This window comes from Agelaius phoeniceus, chromosome 22 (genome assembly GCF_051311805.1).
Source record: "Agelaius phoeniceus isolate bAgePho1 chromosome 22, bAgePho1.hap1, whole genome shotgun sequence".
NCBI lineage: Eukaryota > Metazoa > Chordata > Aves > Passeriformes > Icteridae > Agelaius > Agelaius phoeniceus.
In genome coordinates, this window is record NC_135286.1 from 6,053,913 (window position 1) to 6,078,658 (window position 24,746).

The 24,746-nt window shown below is 59.5% G+C and overlaps 1 protein-coding gene across 2 annotated transcripts; it reads left to right on the plus strand.

Moving 5' to 3' along the window:
* The first annotated feature begins 3,567 nt into the window (after nucleotides 1-3,567).
* On the plus strand, nucleotides 3,568-18,993 carry LOC129130171 (cAMP-dependent protein kinase inhibitor beta-like). 2 transcript variants are annotated; one of them, XM_077189668.1, is made up of 5 exons: nucleotides 3,568-4,085; nucleotides 16,314-16,541; nucleotides 17,435-17,539; nucleotides 17,795-17,946; nucleotides 18,491-18,993. In XM_077189668.1, the coding sequence occupies exons 4-5, from the start codon at nucleotides 17,802-17,804 to the stop codon at nucleotides 18,571-18,573; spliced, it is 228 nt and encodes a 75-aa protein (XP_077045783.1). In that variant the 5' UTR covers nucleotides 3,568-4,085; nucleotides 16,314-16,541; nucleotides 17,435-17,539; nucleotides 17,795-17,801; the 3' UTR covers nucleotides 18,574-18,993. The 2 variants fall into 2 exon arrangements, with proteins under 2 accessions (XP_077045783.1, XP_077045784.1); XM_077189669.1 differs by lacking the exon at nucleotides 17,435-17,539.
* The last annotated feature ends 5,753 nt before the right edge of the window (nucleotides 18,994-24,746 follow it).

Sequence of the window (24,746 nt, forward strand, 5' to 3'; positions counted from 1 at the left end):
GGATTTCCCCGAGGGCTGAGGGCGTTTCCTGCAGGTCCATCCCTCAGGAGCCACCTCCATCCCTCCAGGGTGGCCTCGAGGCCGTGTCCTGCTGGACCTCATGGAAAGTCCCAGCCCCCAGCCAGGAACAACTTGCAGGTCCCCAAACCCTGTGACCCATGTCCCAAAATAGCCCCTGAAGGGAGGCACTGACGCAGCCCCTGGGCTCAGGAGTGACCTTCCCTGCACGTCACCTTGTCCCCAGCAGGCGAGCAGGGGCTCAGCTGTCACACACATCTTTTATGGAAAATCCTTTCCTTAGGAGTTTTCCTCCTGAAAAGCTCAGAGGCCTCAGGAACAAAATGCAAACAATGGTTATCTGCTGCTGTGGAATGCAACAAGTGCATCTGGGATTGGGCTCATGTGGTTGTTTCTAATTAATGGCCAATCACAGTCAGCTGGCTCAGACAGAGTCCGAGCCACAAACCTTTGTTATCATTCCTTCTTTTTCTATTCTTAGCCAGCCTTCTGATGAAATCCCTTCTTCTATTCTTTTAGTATAGTTTTAATATAATATATATCATAAAATAATAAATCAGCCTTCTGAAACATGGAGTCAGATCCTCATCCCTTCCCTCATCCTGGGACCCCTGTGAACACCACCACACTCAGCCGGGCTGGAAATCAGAAAGGTGCATCTAAAAGAGGAACAGCACAGGGCTGCTCTCCCCCAGCAGTGACTTTTAGCCCAGATCAGAGCCCGCAGTGCTGGGCAGGGGAGTGGAAAACAGCTCTGCTCCCTCCCTGCTGCCTCCAGGAGTGCCAGGAGCTACCCCAGGCCTGCAGCAGCCCCAGGGTCCATGGGGATCATTGACCCTCCTGCCCCAGGGGGATAAAGCAGCTGGGCAGCAGCAGCAGGAGAACAGATTCTTCCAGACTGATTTTCTCCCTGTTCTGGATCCTGGGTTTTTGGGGAAAATAGGATTTAGAGCAGAGCAGGGAGCAGTCTGAGGCCGTCCTCACTGGCTTCACATCCCTGATGGATCAATCAGGGCTCTCCCAAAGCTCAGGAGGGCACAAATGATAGATTTTAGGCCCAGCTCATCCTGCTGGGAGCATCCTGGGAAGACGATCCCGAGGTCTGCAAAGCCCCAGAGCAGCAGCTGGAGGAGCAGAGGGAGCACAGAGCAGCCTTTGCCCCACCCTGGGGCAGCACCAAGCACCACAGCCCTGCCCATTATTATTTTGGAATCATTTTCCCCTTCCCAGATGCTGTCCTGGATCCCTGGGGTTTTTACCCAAGTTCTGGGAGCTCCAGCTGGGGCTCTGGGCTGCTGCTGCTCTGCATGCCCTGGATGCAGGAGGGTTGGGAGAGGGTTGGGAGAGGTTATTCCTGCCAGCACCACCCTGGCAGGATATGGAGGCACTCACACACCTCTGGTGTGCCTCAGTTTCCCCAGGTCCCCCAGCCCAGCCGTCCCAAAGGATCACACCGGGGGGGAATTGTTCAGCCTCGGAGGAATGGATGCTCTGCCCTTCAGCTGTCCCAGGGCGGAGCATCCGCCGGGCCCGCTCGGGAGCTGGGGAGAGGGAGAACTCTCCAAGGTGCTCCGAAGCACAGCGGGCTCTCCTCCCGTCCCTTCCCATTGCCATGCCCGCAGCATCCCCCGCTGCCTCCCAGCCGCCCCCTCGGCCCGCCACAGCGGTGTCACATCCGATCGGGTGCCAGGCAGGATAAACATCGCCGCTGCTCGGCCCGACGCTGCTCCGGCGAGGGGAGACAGTCAAGGAGAAAGCGGAGCGTGAGCAGCTAAAAATAGCGGCTGGCGAAGGCTCCGCTCCCCGCCGGCCGCGCTGGAGCTGCCGCCGCCCGTCCCCGCCGTCAGCGGCCACCGCCACTCGTGTGTCCCCACCCGGGCACGGCACCGCCACCCGAGTGTCCCCAGCCGGTCACGGCACCGCCACCCGTGTGTCCCCCACGTCCCCGGGCACGGCACCGCCACCCGTGTGTCCCCACCCCGGGCACGGCACCGCCACCCGTGTGTCCCCACCCGCCCCGAGCACGGCACCGCCACCCGTGTGTCCCCACGTCCCCGGGCACGGCACCGCCACTCGTGTGTCCCCACCCCGGGCACTGCACCGCCACCCGTGTGTCCCCACCCGCCCCGGGCACGGCACCGCCACCCGTGTGTCCCCCACGTCCCCGGGCACGGCACCGCCACCCGTGTGTCCCCACCGCCCCGAGCACGGCACCGCCACCCGAGTGTCCCCACCCCGGGCACGGCACCGCCACCCGTGTGTCCCCACCCGGGCACGGCACCGCCACTCGTGTGTCCCCCATGTCCCCGCCGTGAGCGGCCACCGCCACCCGTGTGTCCCACCCCGGGCACGGCACCGCCACCCGTGTGTCCCCCCCACCGCCCCGGTCACGGCACCGCAGCCCCTGCCGAGGTTTTGGCGTTCGGGGGCACCAGAGGCGAGCCCCGGCCGTGTTCTGGTGGCTCCTGTCCGTGTCGCTGTCCCCTGGCCCGCTGGTGGCTGCGGGGCTCGGGGAAGCATCGCCCGTCCGGGGCAGCAGCCCCGCTCCAGAGGAAGGGATCGATGGAAACCGCGCTCCGGGCGCTGAGCATCGCCCGTGGCCATCGGCGGCCAGCGGAGCTTGGCCAGAGCCGGGAATTTGGGATCACGGCCCAGCCGGGAATTTGGGATCACGGCCCAGCCCCGCTCCTGCAGGGATGGGGAGCAGGGACCCTCCCAAAGCACACCCCGCTGCCCCAGCCCTGGGGACAGCCACCTTCAACGCCGGGAGGGACATTTTGGAGCCTCTCAGCCACCCCACGCGTTTCCCCGTGGCAGGGATGCCGATGGAAGCGCTGGGAGGTGGTCGCTGCTCCTGGCTGGAATTCCAGGCCGTTTGAATTCCCGCTCTGCCTCCCGCACCTCCTGCCCTGACCCAGCTCGGGGTGGGGCTGAGAGCCCCCATCTCACACCCTCGGCGTTGGCCGTGTCCCCCCCTCAAGGTGACACCGGTGGCAGCCAGGAGCAGCTGGCGGCATCAGCTCCGTGCCCGGGCTGTGCCCGGCGGGGCCGTGCCGTGATCCGCTGGATTTCCAGCCGCAGTCAGGGTCTCCCAGCCCCCCGCCCCCTCCCCCACCCACCACACGGGTGCAGACACGGATTTTTTAATTCTTTTTTTCCCCCCAAAGATTGGGAGCCTGGCATTGATTTTGGCCGCACCAAACGGAGCAGTGTGGGTTGGGGTCAAATTGTCCTGGTGGGGGAGCAGAGCCCCCTCCACCCACCCCCTTGGGGGGCTCTGCAGCCGGGGAGCCGAATCCAGAGGAAATCGGAGGGAAAATTTCCCATTTCCCCGAGCAGGGCTGGCGGCCACGCCGCGGGCTGGGGGTCCGGGGGGGGCAGAGTCCCCCGGAGCTGGGGACCCGGGGGATGTCACAGCCCTCCCTCCCTCGCTCCCTCCCTGCCGTGTGCCAGCGCGGGGGGACGCGGGGACACGGCAGCCCGGGGGGGGCCGAGGGGCGGCCCCGGCGGCGGGGGGAGCGGGGGGGCGGCGGGCGGGGCCGCGCTGGGTCCCCCCCGCGCCGAGCGGGGGCCGGGCCGGGCGGGAGCGGCGGCGCTGGGCGGGCGGCGGCGGCGGCGGCTCGGCCCCGGGTGCCCCAGGGCCGCCTGGAGCCGGAGGCTTCCCCGCGGCTCCTGCCGAGCGCGGAGCATCCTTCCCCCGGCGGCCGGGCTGGCACCGGCACCGGCACCGGCATCACCATCGGAACCGGCACCGGCATCACCATCGGAACCGGCTCCGGCATCACCATCGGCACCGGCTCCGGCACCACCATCGGCACCGGCTCCGGCACCACCATCGGAACCGGCTCCGGCACCACCATCGGAACCGGCTCCGGCACCACCATCGGCATCACCACCGGCACCGGCACCACCATCGGAACCGGCACCAGAATCAGCATCAACAGCGGCACCGGCATCGCCCCCGGCACCGACATCTCCATCGCCTCCGGCACCGGCGGCAGCATCACCTTCGGTGTCACCGTCACCACCGGCCTCGGCACCGGCCCCGGGATCGCCGCCGGCACCAGGTGAGCGGCTGGTGGCTGCTGGGTGCAGGTGACGCGGTGGCACCGGGGCCCTGGGCCATCGCGGAGGGTGTCCTGGGCTCACCAGAGCGAGGGACCAGGTGCCCACCCCGGGGACTGGTGCCCACCCCGGGCACCTCCCGGGAAGGTGCAGAGGCCGGAGGGTCAGGGGTGGTGGTGGCCTCGGGGACCGATGGGTTTTGTGGTATCTCTCGAGGGCTTGGGGTGTCTGTGCCACCCTCCAGGGCCAGGGGGCTCGGGGGGGGATTTGGGGGAGCGGTGCTGAGGCACCGGGCAAGGCTCGTCTGTCCCAGGGTGGGCACTCAGATCAGCCCCCATGGTGGCACCTCTGTCGCAGCCTGGCACCCACCCCTGCATGTCCTGGGCCACCGCTGCCCCTCCACCTTCCCCTGCCCTGCCCTCTCAGCCGCCGCTTCTACCCCACCCCCGGCTCCGGCCCTCGGCCTCCCGGCTTGGAGCTTCCCAGGGGATTTGGGCCCGGGGCAGAGCCCCCCGGGGCAGAACCCCCGAGCAGGGACACGGCCCCGCTCCTGTGGTGCTTCCTGCCGGGAGCAAAGGGCTTCCCCAGGGACAGCCCCTCCTCCCCGCCTTGGGGCATCGCTTTGGCACATGGCCCCTGCAGATGCTTGGATCGGGTCCCTTGGGTCCCCGGAGCTGGCTGCTGTCCCCTGGCTGGGTGGCAGTGCCACCGAGGAGGTGGCAGAGGCAGGATGTCCCCTGCTCACCCCAAATGCTCCCAGCCCACGACCTTGGGGTGTCCACCCCAGTCCTCGCTGTCACAAAGGGACCCAGCCCTGCGCTGTCCCCTGGCCTCACCCTCCAGCTCAGCACCAATTCCCCCCAGGCAGGAGATGGGGGAGGGTAGAGGTGGAGGCAGAGCTCGATGCTCACTTTGAATTGAGGGAATCCCAGCGGTTCTGCCCGGGCTGGGAGGCTGGAGGCAGATTGGGGCTGCTCTGGGGCTGCTCTGGGGGTTTGGCTGTGGGGACACCTTGGGGTTCAGCTCCTGGGGCAGCTGCAAGAGCTCTGCTGGGTGCTCCAGACCTTGGGGGACCTGGCACCATGAACAGGATGGGGACCCCGGCCCTGCTCTGCCCTTGGCTCCTGGAACAGCAATTCCAGCTCCTGGAAAGGGCAACTCCAGGTCCAGAGCAGGCAATTCCAGTTCCCTTGGCTCCTGGAATGGCAATTCCAGCTCCTGGAAAGGGCAATTCCAGCTCCTGGAATGGCAGTTCCAGATCCTGGAATGGACAAATCCAGCTCCCTTGGCTCCTAGAACAGCAATTCCAGCTCCTGGAATGCACAATTCCAGCTCCTGGAACAGCAATTCCAGCTCCCTTGGCTCCTGGAATGGACAATTCCAGCTCCTGGCTCAGCCCTGGCCCATTGGGACTGGCCCTGCTCCATCACAGATTTCCAGCCATGCCTCTGATCCCAGAGCACCTGCACGGATTTCTCCCCTCCTTGGCTGTTGGTCCCCTCCCTGCCAGCTCCCAGGGCTGGGGTTTTGTCACAGGGTGGTGGTGGCAGCTGGAGGCTCCTGGTGGCGCTCCCCCCTCGGTGCAGGGACACATCTGGATCACCTCCGTGCATGGCCTCACCACCGGCTGGGGGTTGCTGCCTCAGAGCTGGGGGTCCTGGAAGTTTCCCAGCTCCCCTGGGCTGGGCTGCAGTGCCAAGGATCCAAAGGCACCCAGGGGCTGGGGAAGCAATTCCCAGGGCTCCCTGGAGAGCCAGAGCTCCCAGGGAAGCTCCAGCTGCCTCTGCTCCCTGGAATTCTGGCTGTCTGCACTTATCCCGGTGCTCCAGCAGGGCTGGGAGCCTCCTCCAACCCCAACTGGGCCAGGGTCCTCCCCAGGGTCCTCCCCAGGTGCCACCAGGGGCAGATGGAGCAGAAGGAGCTCCTGCAGGGAGAGGAGGCTCCCGTGGTGCCCGAGCTCTGGTGCCACCCAGGCCGTGGCACTCCCGGCATGGCACAGCCTGGGACAGGCTTGGTGGCACCCAGCTGGCTCCCTGGGACAGCCCACAGCTCCCTGGGTTTCCCCTGGCACCCATCCCGGTGCCACCCACGGCTCCACAGCCACAGAGCCGAGGGTGTCCCCGTTCCATCCCTGGATGCTCCACCCGGGGCTGGGGCTGAAAACCCTCTGGGGGGAGGGAGCCTGAGCCTGGCCAGGAATGGAACTGCTGTGCATGTGGGTGACACCTTTATTATGCTAAATTACCTGGTTGGATTATGCAAAATTACAGTTTGTGTGTGTCAGAGCAGGGAGCTGAGGGTTCTGCTGGGAGCTCCATTACCCAGGGCTCAATCACCTTAATTACCCTCATTAGATCCCTTCCTTCCCCACGGAGATGCAGGGCTGCTGTTGATTTCCCTGAGTCCCAGAGCAGGGCTGGGTTATCCAGGTTATCCAGGCTGGGTTATCCAGGCTGGGTTGTCCAGGTTATCCAGGCTGGGTTTTCCAGGCTGGGTTATCCAGGTTATCCAGATTAACCAGGCTGGGTTGTCCAGGCTGGGTTATCCAGGTTATCCAGGTTATCCAGGCTGGGTTGTCCAGGTTGTCCAGGTTATCCAGGCTGGGTTAGCCAGGCTGGGTTAGCCAGGTTATCCAGATTAACCAGGCTGGGTTGTCCAGGCTGGGTTATCCAGGTTATCCAGGTTATCCAGGCTGGGTTGTCCAGGTTGTCCAGGTTATCCAGGCTGGGTTAGCCAGGCTGGGTTAGCCAGGTTATCCAGATTAACCAGGCTGGGTTAGCCAGGCTGGGTTATCTAGGTTAACCAGGCTGGGTTGTCCAGGCTGGGTTGTCTAGGTTATCCAGGCTGGGTTAACCAGGCTGGGTTAGCCAGGCTGGGTTAGCCAGGTTAACCAGGCTGGGTTACCCAGGTTATCCAGATTAACCAGGCTGGGTTAACCAGGCTGGGTTACCCAGGTTATCCAGGCTGGGTTATGCAGGTTATACAGGTTGGGTTATCCAGGCTAGGTTAATCAGGTTATCCAGGCTGGGTTACCCAGGTTATCCAGGCTGGGTTATGCAGGTTATACAGGCTGGGTTACCCATGTTACCCAGGCTGGGTTGTCCAGGCTGGGTTGTCCAGGCTGGGTTGTCCAGGCTGGGTTATCCATGTTAACCAGGCTGGGTTATCCAGGCTGGGTTATCCAGGCTGGGTTACCCATGTTAACCAGGCTGGGTTGTCCAGGTTATCCAGGCTGGGTTATCCAGGTTGGGTTATCCAGGTTATCCAGGCTGGGTTACCCATGTTAACCAGGCTGGGTTAGCCAGGTTTTACAGGCTGGGTTGTCTAGGTTAACCAGGCTGGGTTATCCAGGTTATCCAGGCTGGGTTGTCCAGGCTGGGTTATCCAGGCTCCAGGTCCATCTCATGGGGCTGGGGTGGCTCCCACCCCCCTCATGCCAAAGGGGCCGTGGTGTTTCCCCCTTGGACTCAAAAAGGAGCCGGATGCAGCCGATGGCACTGAGGAATGTGGGGAAGGGAAGCTCACCCAGAACATTTGTACAGTCTCTGATTGGCACCCAAGCTCCCCAGTAGGAATTCCTGTGCTCCTCCCACCACTCCAGCTGATTACCTTTAATCAGTTAATTAAAGGGAATTAACTGATGGGGGTGGAGGATGGAATAGGAATAGCTCTGGAACAGGTCATGGCCTCCAGGCTGGAGAACACCTGGCTGGGCGTGGCTGGAGCAGCTTCCATTCCTCCCTGGGATGGGATGGATCCTTCCTTCCTTCCTTCCTTCCTTCCTTCCTTCCTTCCTTCCTTCCTTCCTTCCTTCCTTCCGCCACTTCCTTCCTTCCGCCACTTCCTTCCTTCCGCCACTTCCTTCCTTCCGCCACTTCCTTCCTTCCTTCCTTCCTTCCGCCACTTCCTTCCTTCCTTCCTTCCTTCCTTCCTTCCTTCCTTCCTTCCTTCCTTCCTTCCTTCCTTCCTTCCTTCCTTCCTTCCTTCCTTCCTTCCTTCCTTCCTTCCTTCCGCCACTTCCTTCCGCCACTTCCTTCCGCCACTTCCTTCCTTCCTTCCTTCCGCCACTTCCTTCCGCCACTTCCTTCCTTCCTTCCTTCCTTCCGCCACTTCCTTCCGCCACTTCCTTCCTTCCTTCCGCCACTTCCTTCCGCCACTTCCTTCCTTCCTTCCTTCCTTCCTTCCTTCCTTCCTTCCTTCCGCCACTTCCTTCCTTCCGCCACTTCCTTCCGCCACTTCCTTCCTTCCGCCACTTCCTTCCTTCCTTCCTTCCTTCCGCCACTTCCTTCCTTCCGCCACTTCCTTCCTTCCTTCCTTCCGCCACTTCCTTCCTTCCGCCACTTCCTTCCGCCACTTCCGCCACTTCCTTCCGCCACTTCCTTCCTTCCGCCACTTCCGCCACTTCCCTCCTTCCTTCCGAGAGACCTCACCCCTCACAGCCCCCCAAACCCTGCTCCACATGCTGGGAAAAGCCAGAAATCCTCGTTCCTTGCACAAAGAGATGGAAACGTCCCCCAAGGGAGAGCAGCAGTGATGTGTGCTGGGCTGGGGGCCTCAGAGGATGGGGAACAGGAGCTGGGATTTGGCCATTCCCTCTCTGGGCAGCACAGCTGAGGTTCTCCAGGCTTTCCATGCCCTCCCCTGGAGGTTTGGGATGCAGGATGGAGCTGCAGTGTCAGCCATGGCCTCGTGCCTCTGAGCCTTTGGTGCTTTGCTCTCTAATCAGAGCAGCTCAGGCCTGTCCAGGGCTGGATCCAGGTGCTCCTGAGGGAATCACACATCCAGGTTTGCCAGGTGCTTTCAGCTTCTTTCCAGGATGCCCCTTGTGCTGCTCCCAGGGGAGAAACACCTCGGTTTTATCCCAGTGTGGGCTCATGGGAGATGCTGAGCTCAGCAGGGCTGTGCCAGGATTAAACTGCTGAGTCCTCTGAGCGCTGCTCCCTGGCCCAGCCCAGGCCTGCAGGATCCAGAGGGGATTTTCTCTGGGGTCACTGCCCTGTGGGGGAGCCAAGCCCTGGTGTGGGAGGGATGAGGTGTGAGCACCCCCAGGTCAGGAAGCACCTGGATTGTCCTGGTGTTCACCGGGGTTCTCGGACTGGGGAAGAGACGAGGATCTGACTCCATGGTTCAGAAGGCTGATTTATTATTTTATGATATATATTACATTAAAACGATACTAAAAGAATAGAAGAAAGGATTTCATCAGAAGGCTGGCTAAGAATAGAATAGGATAGAATGATAACAAAGGTTTGTGGCTTGGACTCTCTGTCTGAGCCAGCTGGGCTGTGATTGGCCATTAATTAAAAACAACCAACAAGGGCCAATCCCAGATGCACCTGTTGCATCCCACAGCAGCAGATAACCATTGGTTACATTTTGTTCCTGAGGCCTCTCAGCTTCTCAGGAGGAAAAATCCTAAGGAAGGGATTTTCCATAAAAGATGTGTGTGACACCTGGATTTGGGTTGGCAGAATTTGGGTTTGCTCAGGAAAATTTAGGATTAGGATGTCCAGGAGCACAAGAGCTGGGTTTGCTCCCACACTGGAGCAGGGCTTGCTCTGGTTTGTGTTTCCAGCACTAAAATCCCAAGGGACAGTTTATACAAACAGCCTGAAATCCCTTCTGGACAGACTCAGCTTGGCTTTTGGGCACAGCTGAACTCTGCCATCATCCCCGTGGGTGACAGACAAACAGCAGAGCCTCTGCTGCTGCCGGCGGCTCCATCCTGGCAGCAAACCCCTCCTCCCTGCACCCCGCCCTGCAGGGATGGAGATTACCGGTGTCCCATTTCAGAGCCCTTCCTTCTCCTTGCCTTCCACGGGAATTTAGGTCTCAGTATGCCACAAGCCCAGCTGAGCCCCTGAAGAGAAGGGTTTGTGCTCTGCCTAGGCTGGTATTAGCTGGGACACAGCTCAGGTTTTGTGTGAAAATAAAAATTCTGAGTCCTACAGCTGGAAAAAAAACCCCTAAATAATAAGTCATAGTCAACCTTTCCTGGTTGGAAAGGACCTTAAATCCCCTCCAGTGCCAGCCCTGCCATGGCAGGGCCACTTCCCACTGTGCCAGGTGCTGCCAGCCCCAATGTCCAGCCTGGCCTGGGGCACTGCCAGGGCTCCAGGGGCAGCCACAGCTGCTCTGGGCACCCTGGCAGAGCCCAAACCTCTCGAACCAGGCCTTGCCAGGCTACAAACCCCTGTGGCAAATGGCACTGGGGGCACCTGGAACCATGCAGGAAATCATTCTTTCCTTGCCTTTCTCCATTTGCTGCAATGGTTTTTGGTGCTGGTTTCCATCCTGGATTGAGGAATGGGAATGCCAGAGTGGTTTGGGTGGGAAGGGATCTTCAATGCCAGCTCATTGCAGCCCAGGGCCACCTCCCACTGTGCCAGGGGCTGCCAGCCCCAATGCCCAGCCTGGCCTTGGGCACTGCCAGGGCTCCAGGGGCAGCCACAGCTGCTCTGGGCAGTGAGACCCTGAATTGTGCAAAAGGAGGTAGAGGATGAAGGGTGATCTTTAAAAGGATCCCTGGGATCTGGGAGATGTCTGGGTGGAATTATTCAGGATTTGGGCGTGAGCAGGGGTGGGACTGAGCCTAAAGCTGGTCCTGCCCATCTGCAGAGCAGCGATAGGGACCAGGCAGGAAGCAGGGATGGGATGTGAGGGTGATGGAGAGGACAAAGAGACCCTTCAGCATCTCCCAAATCCATGGGTGGGACAATCCAAGCACAAACAGGAGTGGTGGAGAAGAGGCAAAGCCAATCCAGCTGTGAGGATGAGTGTGCAAGAGTAGGAGGAAGGTCAGAGCTCAAGGCAGGACATGACAGGAGGGGGCTTAGAGGGTGATGGGGATTCCTCTGGAAGTGGAATTATCCCAGTGAGGGGGATCTGCTGCTCCATGGAGAGGGAAGGAGTGGGAGCCACTTGTCCAAAGCCTTTGGAACAGGGGGGGTTTGCTGGGAAGGGAATCCTGGGGAAGAGCCAACCCTGAGGGTACCAGGATGTGCCAGAGCTTTGGGGAGCTGCCAGTGTCACCCCTGCCTAGGAATCCCACTGGAACAATTCCTCAGAGCTTTGGGAAAGAGCCAGAGAGGAGAAGAGCCAGAGGAAAACTGGGGGAAAACCAGTGGGAGACCTTGCAGGTGCTCCAACAGGATGCAGGTTCACTTGGATCCCTGACACTTCACTCCAGACCATCGCTCCCAAAGTGCCCAGCAAGATCCAAGCTGGCCCAGATTCCTGCCTGGCCCACCTGGAATCCTGGGGATTTAGGGCTGAAAATGCCAGGCCATGATTGGAGAGGTTCTGCTGCCCAGGGCAGGCAGGGGGGTGCCAGCATCCCATGGGGATGGGTCTGGCAGCTGCATCCCTGCCAGGAGGGACCATCATCCTCTCCAGACACTCCCTCATGTGGAGCAAAACCTGTTCCAAAAGTCATTCTGCACCTCCATGTTCCATATTCCTGCCCCAGCCCTCATTCCTGCAGCTTTCCCCCTTTCAGGAGTTCAGGCCAGCGTTTCTGTCCTTCCCCCTCCCTGGGATCCTGGAGCTGTCCCTGGCAGGTGACACAGCCCGTCCCCACCTGGCTCAGCATCCCCAGGGCTCCTGCAGCCACTTCCCTGGAGAGGAGCTGAACCTGCTGCCTCCCCAGGGAGCTCCAGGCTCTCCAGATTTTATCCTGTGTTTAATTATTGCCATCTGCTGCTCCCAGCTCCGGGGCTGCCTGCTGCCTCTCAGGCTCTGGTTAAGCCAAGCCCATTGGATTTCCCTCCTGTGTGGACTCCTGGCTCATTTTCCTGGTGATACTCCCATTCCCTTCTGACCTGGGGCATCTCTTTCCTTCCCATTCCACTCAATTTTGCAGTTTCATCTCGCTAAATCCTTCCCATTTTTCATCGTGTTCATCAGCACTGAGGGGTTGCTGGTGGATTTTTGATGGTTTGTTCCAGGCTGCAGCATTCCCAGCACAGATCCCATAAAACATTGAATGAAATGAGCAGGAGGAACCCCCCAGAGAGAGGAAACCAAGATCATTTAATGCCCCAAACCCCCTTCCAGAGGAGCTCATGGCCCACTAACAACTCAGAAGCTGAAGAAGCAAATCCTTGTGGTTCAATGAATGCTCAAGATTCCTGTAACACCTCCCAGGCCCTCAATTCCTGGAGCATTCCCAGTTTGTTGTCTCTGGTGAGGGGAGAGTTCAGCTGCTACCCCAGCACACATCATAGGAGTGTCCCTGGTGGTCCCCATGCTCCAGGTGCAGTTTGGGGTCCCTGCCACCCCCAGCAACCCCAAGAAATTGTGTCAGAGGGGATCATGGATGTGTGTGACCCTGACCTGGGTCCTGTGGTGCTGTTTGAGGGTCCCAGGACGAGGGAAGAGATGAGAATCTCGACTCCATGTTTCAGAAAGCTGATTTATTATTTTATGATATATATTATATGAACAGAAAATGATATATTCAAACTCTACTAAAAGAGTAGAAGAAAGGATTTCATCAGAAGGCAGGAAAGGAAAGGAAAGGAAAGGAAAGGAAAGGAAAGGAAAGGAAAGGAAAGGAAAGGAAAGGAAAGGAAAGGAAAGGAAAGGAAAGGAAAGGAAAGGAAAGGAAAGGAAAGGAAAGGAATGATAATAAAATCTTGTGACTGCTCACAGCCTCGACACAGGTGGCTATCATTGGTCATCAAGTAAAACCAATTTCACATGCTGGGTAAACAATTCTCCAGATCACATTCCAAAGCAGCAAAACGTGGAGAAGCTGGAGCTTCTCAGCTTCTCAGGAGAAAAGATCCTGGCAAAAGGATTTTTCATAAAACATGTCTGTGACAGGTCTCACCTTCCTCTGCCCCTTCAGCACCTTCCTGCCCTCCTGCAGGGCTCTGCTGTTCCCAGGGAACCTGACCAAGGAGCTCATCCATCCCTGCCCATCTCCAGTGGGATTAAGGTTTATTTCTGCCCTTCCCTCCTCGATCCCATTAGGGGCATTAAAGCAGGAGCCAGTGGCCCCAAGGAGCTTCCATGTGACTCCAGGAGCTTTTTTAGGCTGAGACCCCACTAAGCCACCAAAAGTGTCCCTGCTTAGAGGGGGAAATCCTCCCTCACCGGGTCTATCCAGTGGGATTTGCCCCATTTGGGTTGGAATTGCCTGTGGGACTTGTACAGCTGTGCTGTGAGGGCCCCAATGAAGGAGGAATGATGAGGAGGACTCTATTGGTATCAGAAGGCTAATTAATTACTTCATTATACCATATTATTCTATACTATATTACACTATGTTATTCTATACTGTATTACACTATATTACCCATCGAAACTGAATCTGCCAAGCACCCAACCCTGCTCACCCTGCACAGAATCTCGTGACTGTCCCCCAACAGTCCTGACACACACACACACACCTGGCCCTGACAGGCCAAGGGAACAAAACCCCCATCACTGTGGGTGAGCAATCTCCACATTGCATTCTGCTTTGGCACAAACACAGAACAGCAAATGAGATAAGAATATTCTTGGGCAGAATTGTGCCTTGCTTTTCTCTGTGAGGAGAAATGTGGGGCTGCACACTTGGCCCTGACAGGCCAAGGGACCCAAACCCCATCACTGTGGGTGAACAATCTCCACATTGCATTCTGCTTTGGCACAAACACAGAACAGCAAATGAGATAAGAATTGTTTTTCCTTTCGCTGATATTCAGAGAATGTGAAACCCAGCAATATTCTTGGGGAGAATTGTGCCTTGCTTTTCTCTGTGAGGAGAAATGTGGGGATACAGACCTGGAGGTCGTGGCATGGGGCAGGTGTTGGTGGCCTGGCCAATGTCCCCGGGTGCAGGGACAGCTCCATGGGCTCCTGGGACAGCGGTGCTGTACCCCAGGGGAGCTCAGGGTGGTGGTGACAACCCCGGGTTTGTGTCCCCAGCCAGCCCCAGGGTCCTGGTCCCCGGTGGGGCTTTTCAGAGCGGGGTCTGATCCCATCCCCATGGCCGGGACCCGCAGGAGGGGCACGGGCAGGACCCGGTGGGCCCGGGCTGGGCACTCCTGGGGCTGGGCATTCCCGGGCCGGGAACTCCCGGGCTGGGCACTCCCGGGTTGGGCACTCCCGGGCTGGGCACTCCCGGGTTGGGCACTCCCGGGTTGGGCACTCCCGGGCTGGGCACTCCCGGATTGGGCATTCCCGGGGTTGGGCACTCCCGGGTTGGGCACTCCCGGGTTGGGCACTCCCAGGCTGGGCACTCCCGGGTTGGGCACTCCCGGGTTGGGCACTCCCAGGCTGGGCACTCCCAGGCTGGGCACTCCCGGGCTGGGCACTCCCGGATTGGGCATTCCCGGGGTTGGGCACTCCCGGGCTGGGCACTCCCGGGTTGGGCATTCCCGGGTTGGGCATTCCCGGCTCCCGGTGCTGCTGCGGCTGCCGGGGCAGCTCTGATCCGGCCGGGGGCCGGGCTGGGGCAGGGAATGTGTGTGTGAGTGTGAGCGTGAACGAGTGTGAGTGTGTGTGAGTGTGAGAGTGTGTGTGTGTGACCATGTCTGAGTGTGTGTCTGCACATGTGTGTGTTTGTGCACGAGTGTGAGAGTGTGTGTGAGAGTGTGAACACGTGTGTGAAAGTGTGTGAGTGAACATGTGTGTGTGTGAGTGTGCACATGTGTGTGAGCGTGTCTGTGAATGTGTGTGCACATGTGTGTGAGTTTGCATGAGAGTGTGTGAATGTGTGCACGTGTGTGTGTGTGCACATGTGTGTGCGTGTGTGTGAACACATGAGTGTGCATGTGCACACGTGTGTGTGAGTGTGAATGTGTGTGTGTGTGCACATGTGTGTGAACACATGAGTGTGCATGTGCACACGTGTGTGTGAGTGTGAATGTGTGTGTGTGTGTGTGTGTGTGTGTGTGTGTGTGTGTGTGTGTGTGTGTTCCACAGGGAATCCCCTCATCCTTCAGCCTGGAACCCCCCGAGATCAGAGTCCGGCCATTCCCTCAGCCCCTCCCCTGTCCCCAAGTGCCACATCCCGCGGCTGCTCTGTCCCTCCCCTGTCCCCAAGTGCCACATCCCGCGGCTGCTCGGTCGCTCCTGCTGGCTCCTGCCCAGCCCTTTCCGTGCAGGATTTCTCCCTCAAACCCACGGAGCCCCTGCAATGCGTGTGCTCTGTGCTCACACACACGGTGTGTGATCCCAAACACCCGGGGACGCGGCGGGACACCCCGGGGGTGGCACACGGGTCCCCGTGCCAGGCTCGGGCTGCCCCGGGTGCTGCTGTGGCACGGGCGGGGCCAGGGGAGGGCCGGGACCTTGAGCACGAGGGGGTGGGACAAACTCTGGGACAAGGAGGTGACACGGCTGCGGCACTGGGAGCCAGGAGGTGCCACACGTGCGGGCACAGTGACAGGGAGTGCCACACACCGTGGCAGGGGGTGCCACACTGCACAGACTGCCAATGTCACACAGGTGTGACAGGGAATGTCACACTGTCACATAGATGTGTCAGGGAGTGCCACACATGCACACAGGTGTGACAGGGAATGTCACACATGCACCCGTATGAGCACATAGAACAGCCCAGCAGAGGTGACATACACAGACACACACATCTGTGACACTGCACACATACGTGACAATTCACACCGGTGACAATGCACACGTGACAGTGTACACACACATGAAAATGTGACAATTCACACCTGTGACAATGCACACACCTGTGACAATTCATACATGTGATGCTGCACACACGTGACAATTCACACACATGACAATTCACACATATGTGACAATGCACACGTGACAGTGTACACACTCATGAAAATATGACAATTCACACCTGTGACACTGCACACACCTGTGACAATGCACACACCTGTGGCACTGCACACACCTGTGACAATTCATACATGTGGCAATTCATACCTGTGACACTGCACACACCTGTGGCACCGCTCACACCTGTGACAATGCACACACCTGTGACAATTCATACATGTGACAATTCACACACCTGCTCACACCTGTGCTGGAGCAGTGCAGGTGGCTCCAGGGGACAATGGCCATGCAGGTGTACAGGGAACCTTTGTCCCCACCTCTGCCTTTGTCCCCACCAGCCCAGCCCCGTGCCTCAGTTTCCCCCTTGAGCAGCACCCAGGTCCTGCCCCTCATGGCACAGCCACCCCAGCACTGATCACTAATTAACAAATCACTAATCACCTCCCTGGTTAATCATTTCTTTCTCCCCCTCCCCGCAGCTGTGGCCACCCCTCCTGTGCACACAGCACCTGTGCCAAGGACCTTGGCTCGTCCTCCCTGCAGTGACTCCCAGCAGGGATTCCCAGTGATTCCCAGTGACTCCCAGTGACTCCCAGCAGGGATTCCCAGTGACTCCAGTGACTCCCAGTGACTCCCAGCAGGGATTCCCAGTGATTCCCAGTGACTCCCAGCACTGATTCCCAGCAGGAATTCCCAGCGGGACACCGGTGAGTTCACACCCCCACCGCCATCAGCTTGGGGACACCAGTCCCAGCATTGCCACCAGCACCTGGCCTGGAGGGGATGGGTCTGCTGGGGGGGTGGTTTGGGGTCCCTGTGCTCTGTGTGGGGTGGAGGGGATCTGGGGGGTGGAGGGCCCCTTGTCCCTGCTAGGTCCTGTGCCCCCCTTGTGCCACCCCTGGGCCACCCCTGGGCCACTCCCACCTCCCATGGCAAAAGCCCAAAGTGTTTCCAGAGCTGAGCAAACACCTCGAGAAGGTCCCAGCAGTGCAGGCATCTGGATGGCTCCGTGCCAGTTGGATTTTCCTGATACCAGGGGCGTCCCAGGAGTGCCCCCACCCACCCAGGGCACCCCAGCTCCTGCTGCCAGCAGGAGCCGCTCTCCAAGGGACTCAGGGGTGCCCCAGGCTGGGGACTCCATGCAGTTCCCTGGCAGTGCTGGCTCAGCCTCCATTCCTGTCACCTCTGCAGCCCCATCCCTGCTCTCCATCCATCCATCCATCCATCCATCCATCCATCCATCCATCCATCCATCCATCATCCATCCATCCATCCATCCATCCATCCATCCATCCATCCATCCATCCATCATCCATCCATCATCCATCCATCCCTCCACCCATCCATCCATCATCCATCATCCCTCCATCATCCATCCATCCATCATCCCTCCATCCATCCATCCATCATCCCTCCATCCATCCATCCATCATCCATCCATCCATCCCTCTCCCATCCATCCCACCATGGATGACGCTCTGGGGGTGCTGTGGTTGCTCCCATGGGGTCACAGCCCATTGTCCCCCCCAGCTCTTTCCCTGCTCTGTTTTCCCCCCCCTTGTCCCAGCCTCATTGGTGACCCCCTCTCTGCCTCCCCCAGGTCAGAGGCAGAGGGGACACAGCCAGGACAGATCCCTGTCCCCCGTGGTGTCCCTCACCTGGGCACGGGGCAGACGCGGTGCCAGGCCAGGCTGGAGGGTGCCCGGTAAGGCTGCCTGGGCTCAGGGGGGTGGTGGGAGCCCCTTCCCTCCCAGCAGTGCCCAGCAGAGATCAGAGCACCCAGAGGTGCCAGGGTGAGGGTGGCCAGTCCCAGGGGCTGCAGGGTGGTCCTGCCTTTGCTCCTGGAGGGCAGAGAGAGTGCAGGGGGAGCAGATGGCACCAGAGCGGCCAGCCCAGAGCAGAGCCAGGTCCCTTTAGCTCGCCGTGCTCCAGGGGTGACACAGGGGACATCTCTCCCCAGGGTTAGCATGACCGAGGTGGAACCCGTGCTGGACTTCGCATCCTCCGGCAGGACGGGCCGGCGCAATGCCCTGCCCGACATCCTGGGCTCGCCCGCCGGCGTCAGCCCCGCCGACCTGCCCCTCAAACTGGCCGAGATGTCCCTGAGCGCAGGTGGGTGACCAGGAGGATGGGGAGGATGTGGGGTGGGCAGGGACAGCGGCTCCCGTGTTCATCCCGTGCTGAGGGACAAGGACACCGAGGGGCTGGAGCGAGTCCAGGGCAGGGAACGGATCTGGGCAGGGTCTGGAGCCCCAAGAGGGGCTGAGGGAGCTGGGCAGGGGCTCAGCCTGGAGCAAAGGAGGCTCAGGGGGCCCTTGTGGCTCTGCACAGCTCCTGCCAGGAGGGCACAGCCGGGGGGGCCGGGCTGTGCTCCAGGGAACAGGGACAGGAGCAGAGGGAATGGCCAGGGGAGGCCCAGGTTGGATATTGGGGGTAATTTCCCCATGGAAAGGGTGTCCAGGCATTGGAACTGCCCAGGGGGGTTTGCAGTGCCCATCCCTGGAGGTGTTCAAGGTCACTGGGCTGGGGACAAGGCAGGTCAGACTCGATGCACAGGTCGGACTCGATGCTCTTGGAGCTCTTTCCCAGCCCCAATGACTCCGTGGTTCCCTGCTCTGACCCCTTGCCATGACCGTGTCGCGCTCTCTCCCCGCAGGCAGTGCCCAGGACATGCAGTCGCCCTCAGCGGAGGCGCCCCCTCCGCAGCCGCCCAGCCCCGAGCTGAAGGACACGTCCTAACCCCGCCCGGGGGGACATTTGTGACCGGCGGAGGAAGGAGGGGGCTGCGGGCACCAGCCCAGCTCTCCTGGCTCGGCCGGAGCCCGCTGGGATTTCCTCGGTGCTGCCGCAGCGGGACCCCGGAGCGTCCCCCCGGCCGTGCGGGAGCCGCGCGTGGCGGGGACACGGAGGGGACACGGAGGGGACACGGAGGGGACACGGAGGGGACCTGCCGTGACCGAGGGGCGATTCCCACCCACGCCCTGGGCCAGGACTCGGGGGTGGGGGGGATGTTTTGGCCTCCCCGGGGGGAGGAATCTTTTTCTTCTGGGGCATTTGGCGGAGCCGAGCGCGGGGGGGTCCCGGGGGGCCCTCCTGGCCGCAGGAGCAGCCACGGGTGTTTCTTGCTGAGTGTGGTGTTCACTGTGATGTTTTTGGGTACCCCTCGTCTCCTGGCCTTTCTTCTGGGTGACTCACGAGCCACTCCCAACTTTTTGGGGGGGTGAGGTTGGAAACACGACCCGAGAGCCCCCCAGCCCTTAAGCAAAGCTGCCAGCACGTTGAGGGATCCCCAGCGTGGTCCCCACTCCTGGGGATGGGGGATGCTGCTGAGTTTGGGGGCGGGGAGCAGGGCAATGCTGTTCGGAGCACCCCAGCCCCCGAGCCCCCACGGTCCCCACGCCGGATCCCCTCCCCAGCGCCGGGCGGGGCCCGCCGGGTCCTGCGGCCTTTGGGGACAGAGGGGACACGGAGTGGGGCTTTCCCAGGCTCTGCCCGTGCTCCCCAGAGGAGCTTCTGCCAGAGGGTGGGATGGGACCCTCCCGGCGGGCACTGAGGGACTCAGGGAGGGCTCCTCTGCCGGTCGCTGTCTCTGGCCGGAGCCGCAACTCCTGGGAAGCTCCTGGAATCAGGAAAATCCGACTGGCACGGAGCCATCCAGAGCCCGCACTGCTGGGACCTTCTTGAGGTGTTTGCTCAGCTCTGGAAACACTTCGGGCTTTTGCCACGAGAGGTGGGAGTGGCCCAGGACTGGCACAAGGGTGGCCCAGGGGTGGCACAGAACCTGACACGGACTGGGTGTTTGGACGTGGAGCTGGACCCACCCCATCCCTCCATCCATCATCCATCCATCCATCCATCCATCCATCCATCCATCCATCCATCATCCATCATCCATCCATCATCCATCCATCATCCATCCATCCATCCATCCATCCATCCATCCATCCATCCATCCATCCATCCATCCATTCATCCATCATCCATCCATCCATCCATCATCCATCATCCACATCCATCCATCCATCCATCCATCCATCCATCCATCCATCATCCATCCATCCATCCATCCATCATCCATCCATCATCCATCCATCCATCCATCCATCCATCCATCCATCCATCATCCATCATCCATCCATCCATCCCCCATCCATCCATCCATCCATCCATCCATCATCCATCCATCCATCCATCATCCATCCATCCCTCCATCCACCCCATCCATCATCCATCCATCCATCCCCCATCCATCCCATCCATCCATCCATCCATCATCCATCCCATCCCATCCATCCATCCATCCCCCATCCATCCCATCCATCCATCCATCCATCATCCATCCCATCCCATCCATCCATCCATCCCCCATCCATCCATCCATCCATCCATCCATCATCCATCCATCATCCATCCATCCATCATCCATCCATCCATCCATCCATCCATCCATCCATCCATCATCCATCCATCCATCATCCATCCATCCATCCATCCATCCATCATCCATCCATCATCCATCCATCATCCATCCATCCATCCATCCATCCATCCATCCATCCATTCATCCATCATCCTTCCATCCATCCATCATCCATCATCCATCATCCATCCATCCATCCATCCATCCATCCATCCATCCATCCATCCATCATCCATCCATCCATCCATCCATCATCCATCCATCATCCATCCATCCATCCATCCATCCATCCATCCATCCATCATCCATCATCCATCCATCCATCCCCCATCCATCCATCCATCCATCCATCCATCCATCATCCATCCATCCATCCATCATCCATCCATCCCTCCATCCACCCCATCCATCATCCATCCATCCATCCCCCATCCATCCCATCCATCCATCCATCCATCATCCATCCCATCCCATCCATCCATCCATCCATCCATCCATCCATCCATCCATCCATCCATCCCCCATCCATCCATCCATCCATCCATCCATCATCCATCCATCCATCCATCATCCATCATCCATCCATCCATCCATCCATCCATCATCCATCCATCATCCATCATCCATCCATCCATCCATCCATCCATCCATCCATCCATCCATCCATCCATCCATCCATCATCCATCCATCCATCCATCATCCATCATCCATCCATCATCCATCCATCCATCCATCCATCCATCCATCCATCCATCCATCCATCCATCCATCCATCCATCCATCCATTCCTCCATCCACCCCATCCATCCCTCCATCATCCATCCATCCATCATCCATCCATCCGTCCATCATCCATCCATCCATCCATCCATCCATCCATCCATCCATCCATCCATCCACCCCACCCCACCCCTCCCCATCCCATCCCATCCCATCCCATCCCATCCCATCCCATCCCATCCCATCCCATCCCATCCCATCCCATCCCATCCCATCCCATCCCATCCCTATAGCTGTCGCTGTGGGACCAGCAAAGGAGCCCCGCAGCCCAGGTCCCAGGAGAGCCGTGCGGGGCCACAGGCAGGGCCATCGTCCCCAGCGCCCCACGGGGCCCCAGCCACCATCGGGCTCCCAGGCACCTTGGCCTGGAGGGCAGTCCTGGGTGGGAGGGAGGGTTGGGTGTGAATGGACGCGTGCAGGGGCATCCCTGGCTGTGGGTATCCGTGTGTGGGCGCATCTGTGGGTGTGGGCACCCATTTACAGGGGCATTCGTGGGTGTGGGAACCCGTGTGCATGGCCATCCCTGTGTGTGTGCATCTCCCGTGTGCATGGCCATCCCTGTGTGTCCCTGTGTGTGTGCATCTGTGTGCGTGGGCACCTGTTTACATTGTCATGGGCTCTCGTGTGTGTGTGTGTGTGTGTGTGTGTATCCATGTGTAGGGTCATGGGCACCCACACACACTGGAATCGCTGTGTGGGGCCATGTGTGTGCTCATGGGCACTGGTTTATGTGGGCATTCATGGGCATGGAGTCCCATGTGTGCACATCTGTGTGTGTGGGCATCCACGGGCACCCATGTGCACGGGCATCTATTTGTGTGTGTACCCGTGTGTGTGCATCCGTGAGTGCGCATCCATGAGTGTGTGCACGTGTGCAGGGATATCTGTCTGTGTGTGTGCATGTGCGGGGCTATCCGTGTGTTTGTGTGCATCCATGTGTGTGCATTGTTGTGTGTGTGCAACTGTGTGTGCATGCACATCCGTGTGTGTGGGCATCCATGGGCACCATGTGCACGGGCATCTATTTGTGTGTGTACCTGTCTGTGTGCATCTGTGAGTGTGTGCATGTGTGCAGGGATATCTGTGTGTGTGTGTGCATCTGTGTGTGTGCATCCATGTGTGTGTGCACCCATGTGTGTGTGCATCTGTGTGTGTGTGTGCAGGGACACATCCATGTGTGTGTGCACCCATGTGTGTGTGCATCTGTGTGTGTGCGTCCCTCTGTGTGCATCCATGTGTGTGTGCATCTGTGTATGTGTGTGTGCATGTGTGCAGGGATATCTGTGTGTGTGTGCATCTGTGTGTGTGCATCCTTCTGTGTGCATCCATGTGTGTGTGCATGTGTGCATCTGTGTATGTGTGTGTGCATGTGTGCAGGGATATCTGTGTGTGTGTGTGCATCCGTGTGTGTGCATCCATGTTTGTGTGCATCTGTGTATGTGTGTGCGCATGTGCAGGGATATCTGTGTGTGTGCATCTGTATGTGTGCATCCTTCTGTGTGCATCCATGTGCATGTACACCCATGTGTGTGTGTACATCTGTGTGTGTGTGCATCCATGTGCGTGCATCTGTGTGTGTGTGCGTGTGCATCCATTTGTGTACGTGTGTGTGTGTGTGCACGTGTGCAGGGATATTTTGTGCACATCCATGTGTGTGTGCATCATTGTGTGTGTGTGTGCATCATCCATGTGCGTGTGCATCATTGTGTGTGTGTGTGTGCATCTGTGTGTGTGTGCATCATCCATGTGCATGTGCATCGTTGTGTGTGTGTGCATTTATGTGTGTGTGTGTGTGCATCATCCATGTGCATGTGCATTGTTGTGTGTGTGTGCATCTGTGTGTGTGTGTGTGTGTGTGCATCATCCATGTGCGTGTGCATCCACGTGTGTGTGCATCTGTCTGTGTGCATCTGTGTGCATCTGTGTGCATGTGCATCTGTGTGTGTGAGTGCATCTGTGAGTGTGCACCCATGTGTGTGCAGGGACATCCATGTGTGTGTGCATGTGCAGGGACATGCGTGTGTGTGTGTGTGTGTGTGTGTGTCTGTGTGTGTGTGTGTCTGTGTGTGTGCGCGCATCCATGTGCGTGGCTGTGTGTACACGCACATGTGCAGTGGCACATGTGGGTATCAGCGTGTGTGTGCACCCGTGTGCGTGGGTATCTGTGCACATGTGCAGTGACATCTCTGTGAGTATCAGTGTGGGTGTGCATCTGTGGTCATGGACACTCATTTACATGGGCATTTGTGGGCATGAGCTCCTGTGTGTGCATTTGTGTGTGTGTGCACGTGTGTGTGTGTGATAACAACTCTGTGTGTGTGTGTGTGTGTGTGTGTGTGTGTGTGTGTGTATGTTTGTGTGTGTGTGTGTGATAACAGCTCTGTGTGTGTGTGTGTGTGTGTGTGTGTGTGTGTGTGTGAGATAACAGGTGTGTGTGTGTGTGTGTGTGTGTGTGTGTGTGTGTGTGTGCATCCTGCAGGTGGGTGGGTGGCCATGTTCATGGGTGCTCCTATGGGTGGCTGTGTAGGGGCAGCCCTGTGGGTGTCCCTGTGCCCCAGTGTCCCTGTGCCCCAGTGTCCCTATGCTGGGGTGTCCCTATGACCTGTGGGTGTCCCTATGCTGGGGTGTCCCTGTGCCCCAGTGTCCCTGTGCCCTGGTGTCCCTATGCTGGGGTGTCCCTATGCCCTGTGGGTGTCCCTATGCTGGGGTGTCCCTGTGCCCAGGTGTCATTCTGCACAGGTGCTCCTGTGGATGGGTGACCTGTGGATGGGTGTCACCATGCGTGGGTGACCCTGCCTGTAGGTGCTCCGTGTGGATTGGTGTCTCTGTCACTGGGTGTCTCTGTCACTGGGTGTCCCTGTGCTGGGCTGTCCCTGTGCGTTCCTGCCGGTGGATGTCCCATGCCAGGGTGTCCCTGTGCCTGTGCGTCCCTGCCAGTGCGTGTGCCTGTGCCAGGGTGTCCCTGTGTTGGCATGTCCCCATGCCTGGGTGTCTCTGTGCTGGGGTGTCCCTGTCAGTGGGTGTCCCTGTGCCAGGATGTCCCTATATTGGGGTGTCCCTATGTTGGAGTGTCCCCAACAGTGCCAGGGCAGCTGTTCCTGCCAATGCCCCCATCTCACGGTCCCGTTGTGTAAAGGGGACAGGGCTGTGCAGGTTTGGGACACTGACACCCAGGTGAGGGGACAGAGGAGGCTCCTTGCCCTGTGTGTCCCTCCCCAGGCCATGGGGGCTGTGTCTCCCTGGGCAATAAATTGTCATTGTCACCCTGGCAAGCAGAGCCCTGCCCGGTGTCCCAGCTGGGACAGGGGACACCCATCCCACGGGGACAGGTCCTGTGCCCCCAGGGCACGAGGTGAGGGGTCCTGCTCGGTGGCAGTGTCAGCAGGAGGACGCTGAACACGAGCTCTGGCTATTTTTGGGTGTCTGCGGTGTCACACAGGGGCCAGGCACAGGGAGAAGGTGTCCCCGGTCCCTCACGGCCCTGCTGCCATTGACCCCAAGTCCCCAAGACAAGGGGACAGACACGGGGATGCAGCCACCGGGCTCAGGGACACCTGAGCCCCCAGCTGGGTCCCTCCATGACCCGGGGACGGGGACAGGAGTGGGCACCGTCCCCTGGGGTGGAGGGGACAGTGAATGCCATGGCCGGGGTGACCCCAGCCACACTGGGAAGGGGCTGGGGATGCGCTGGGGCCCAAAGCACAGGGACAT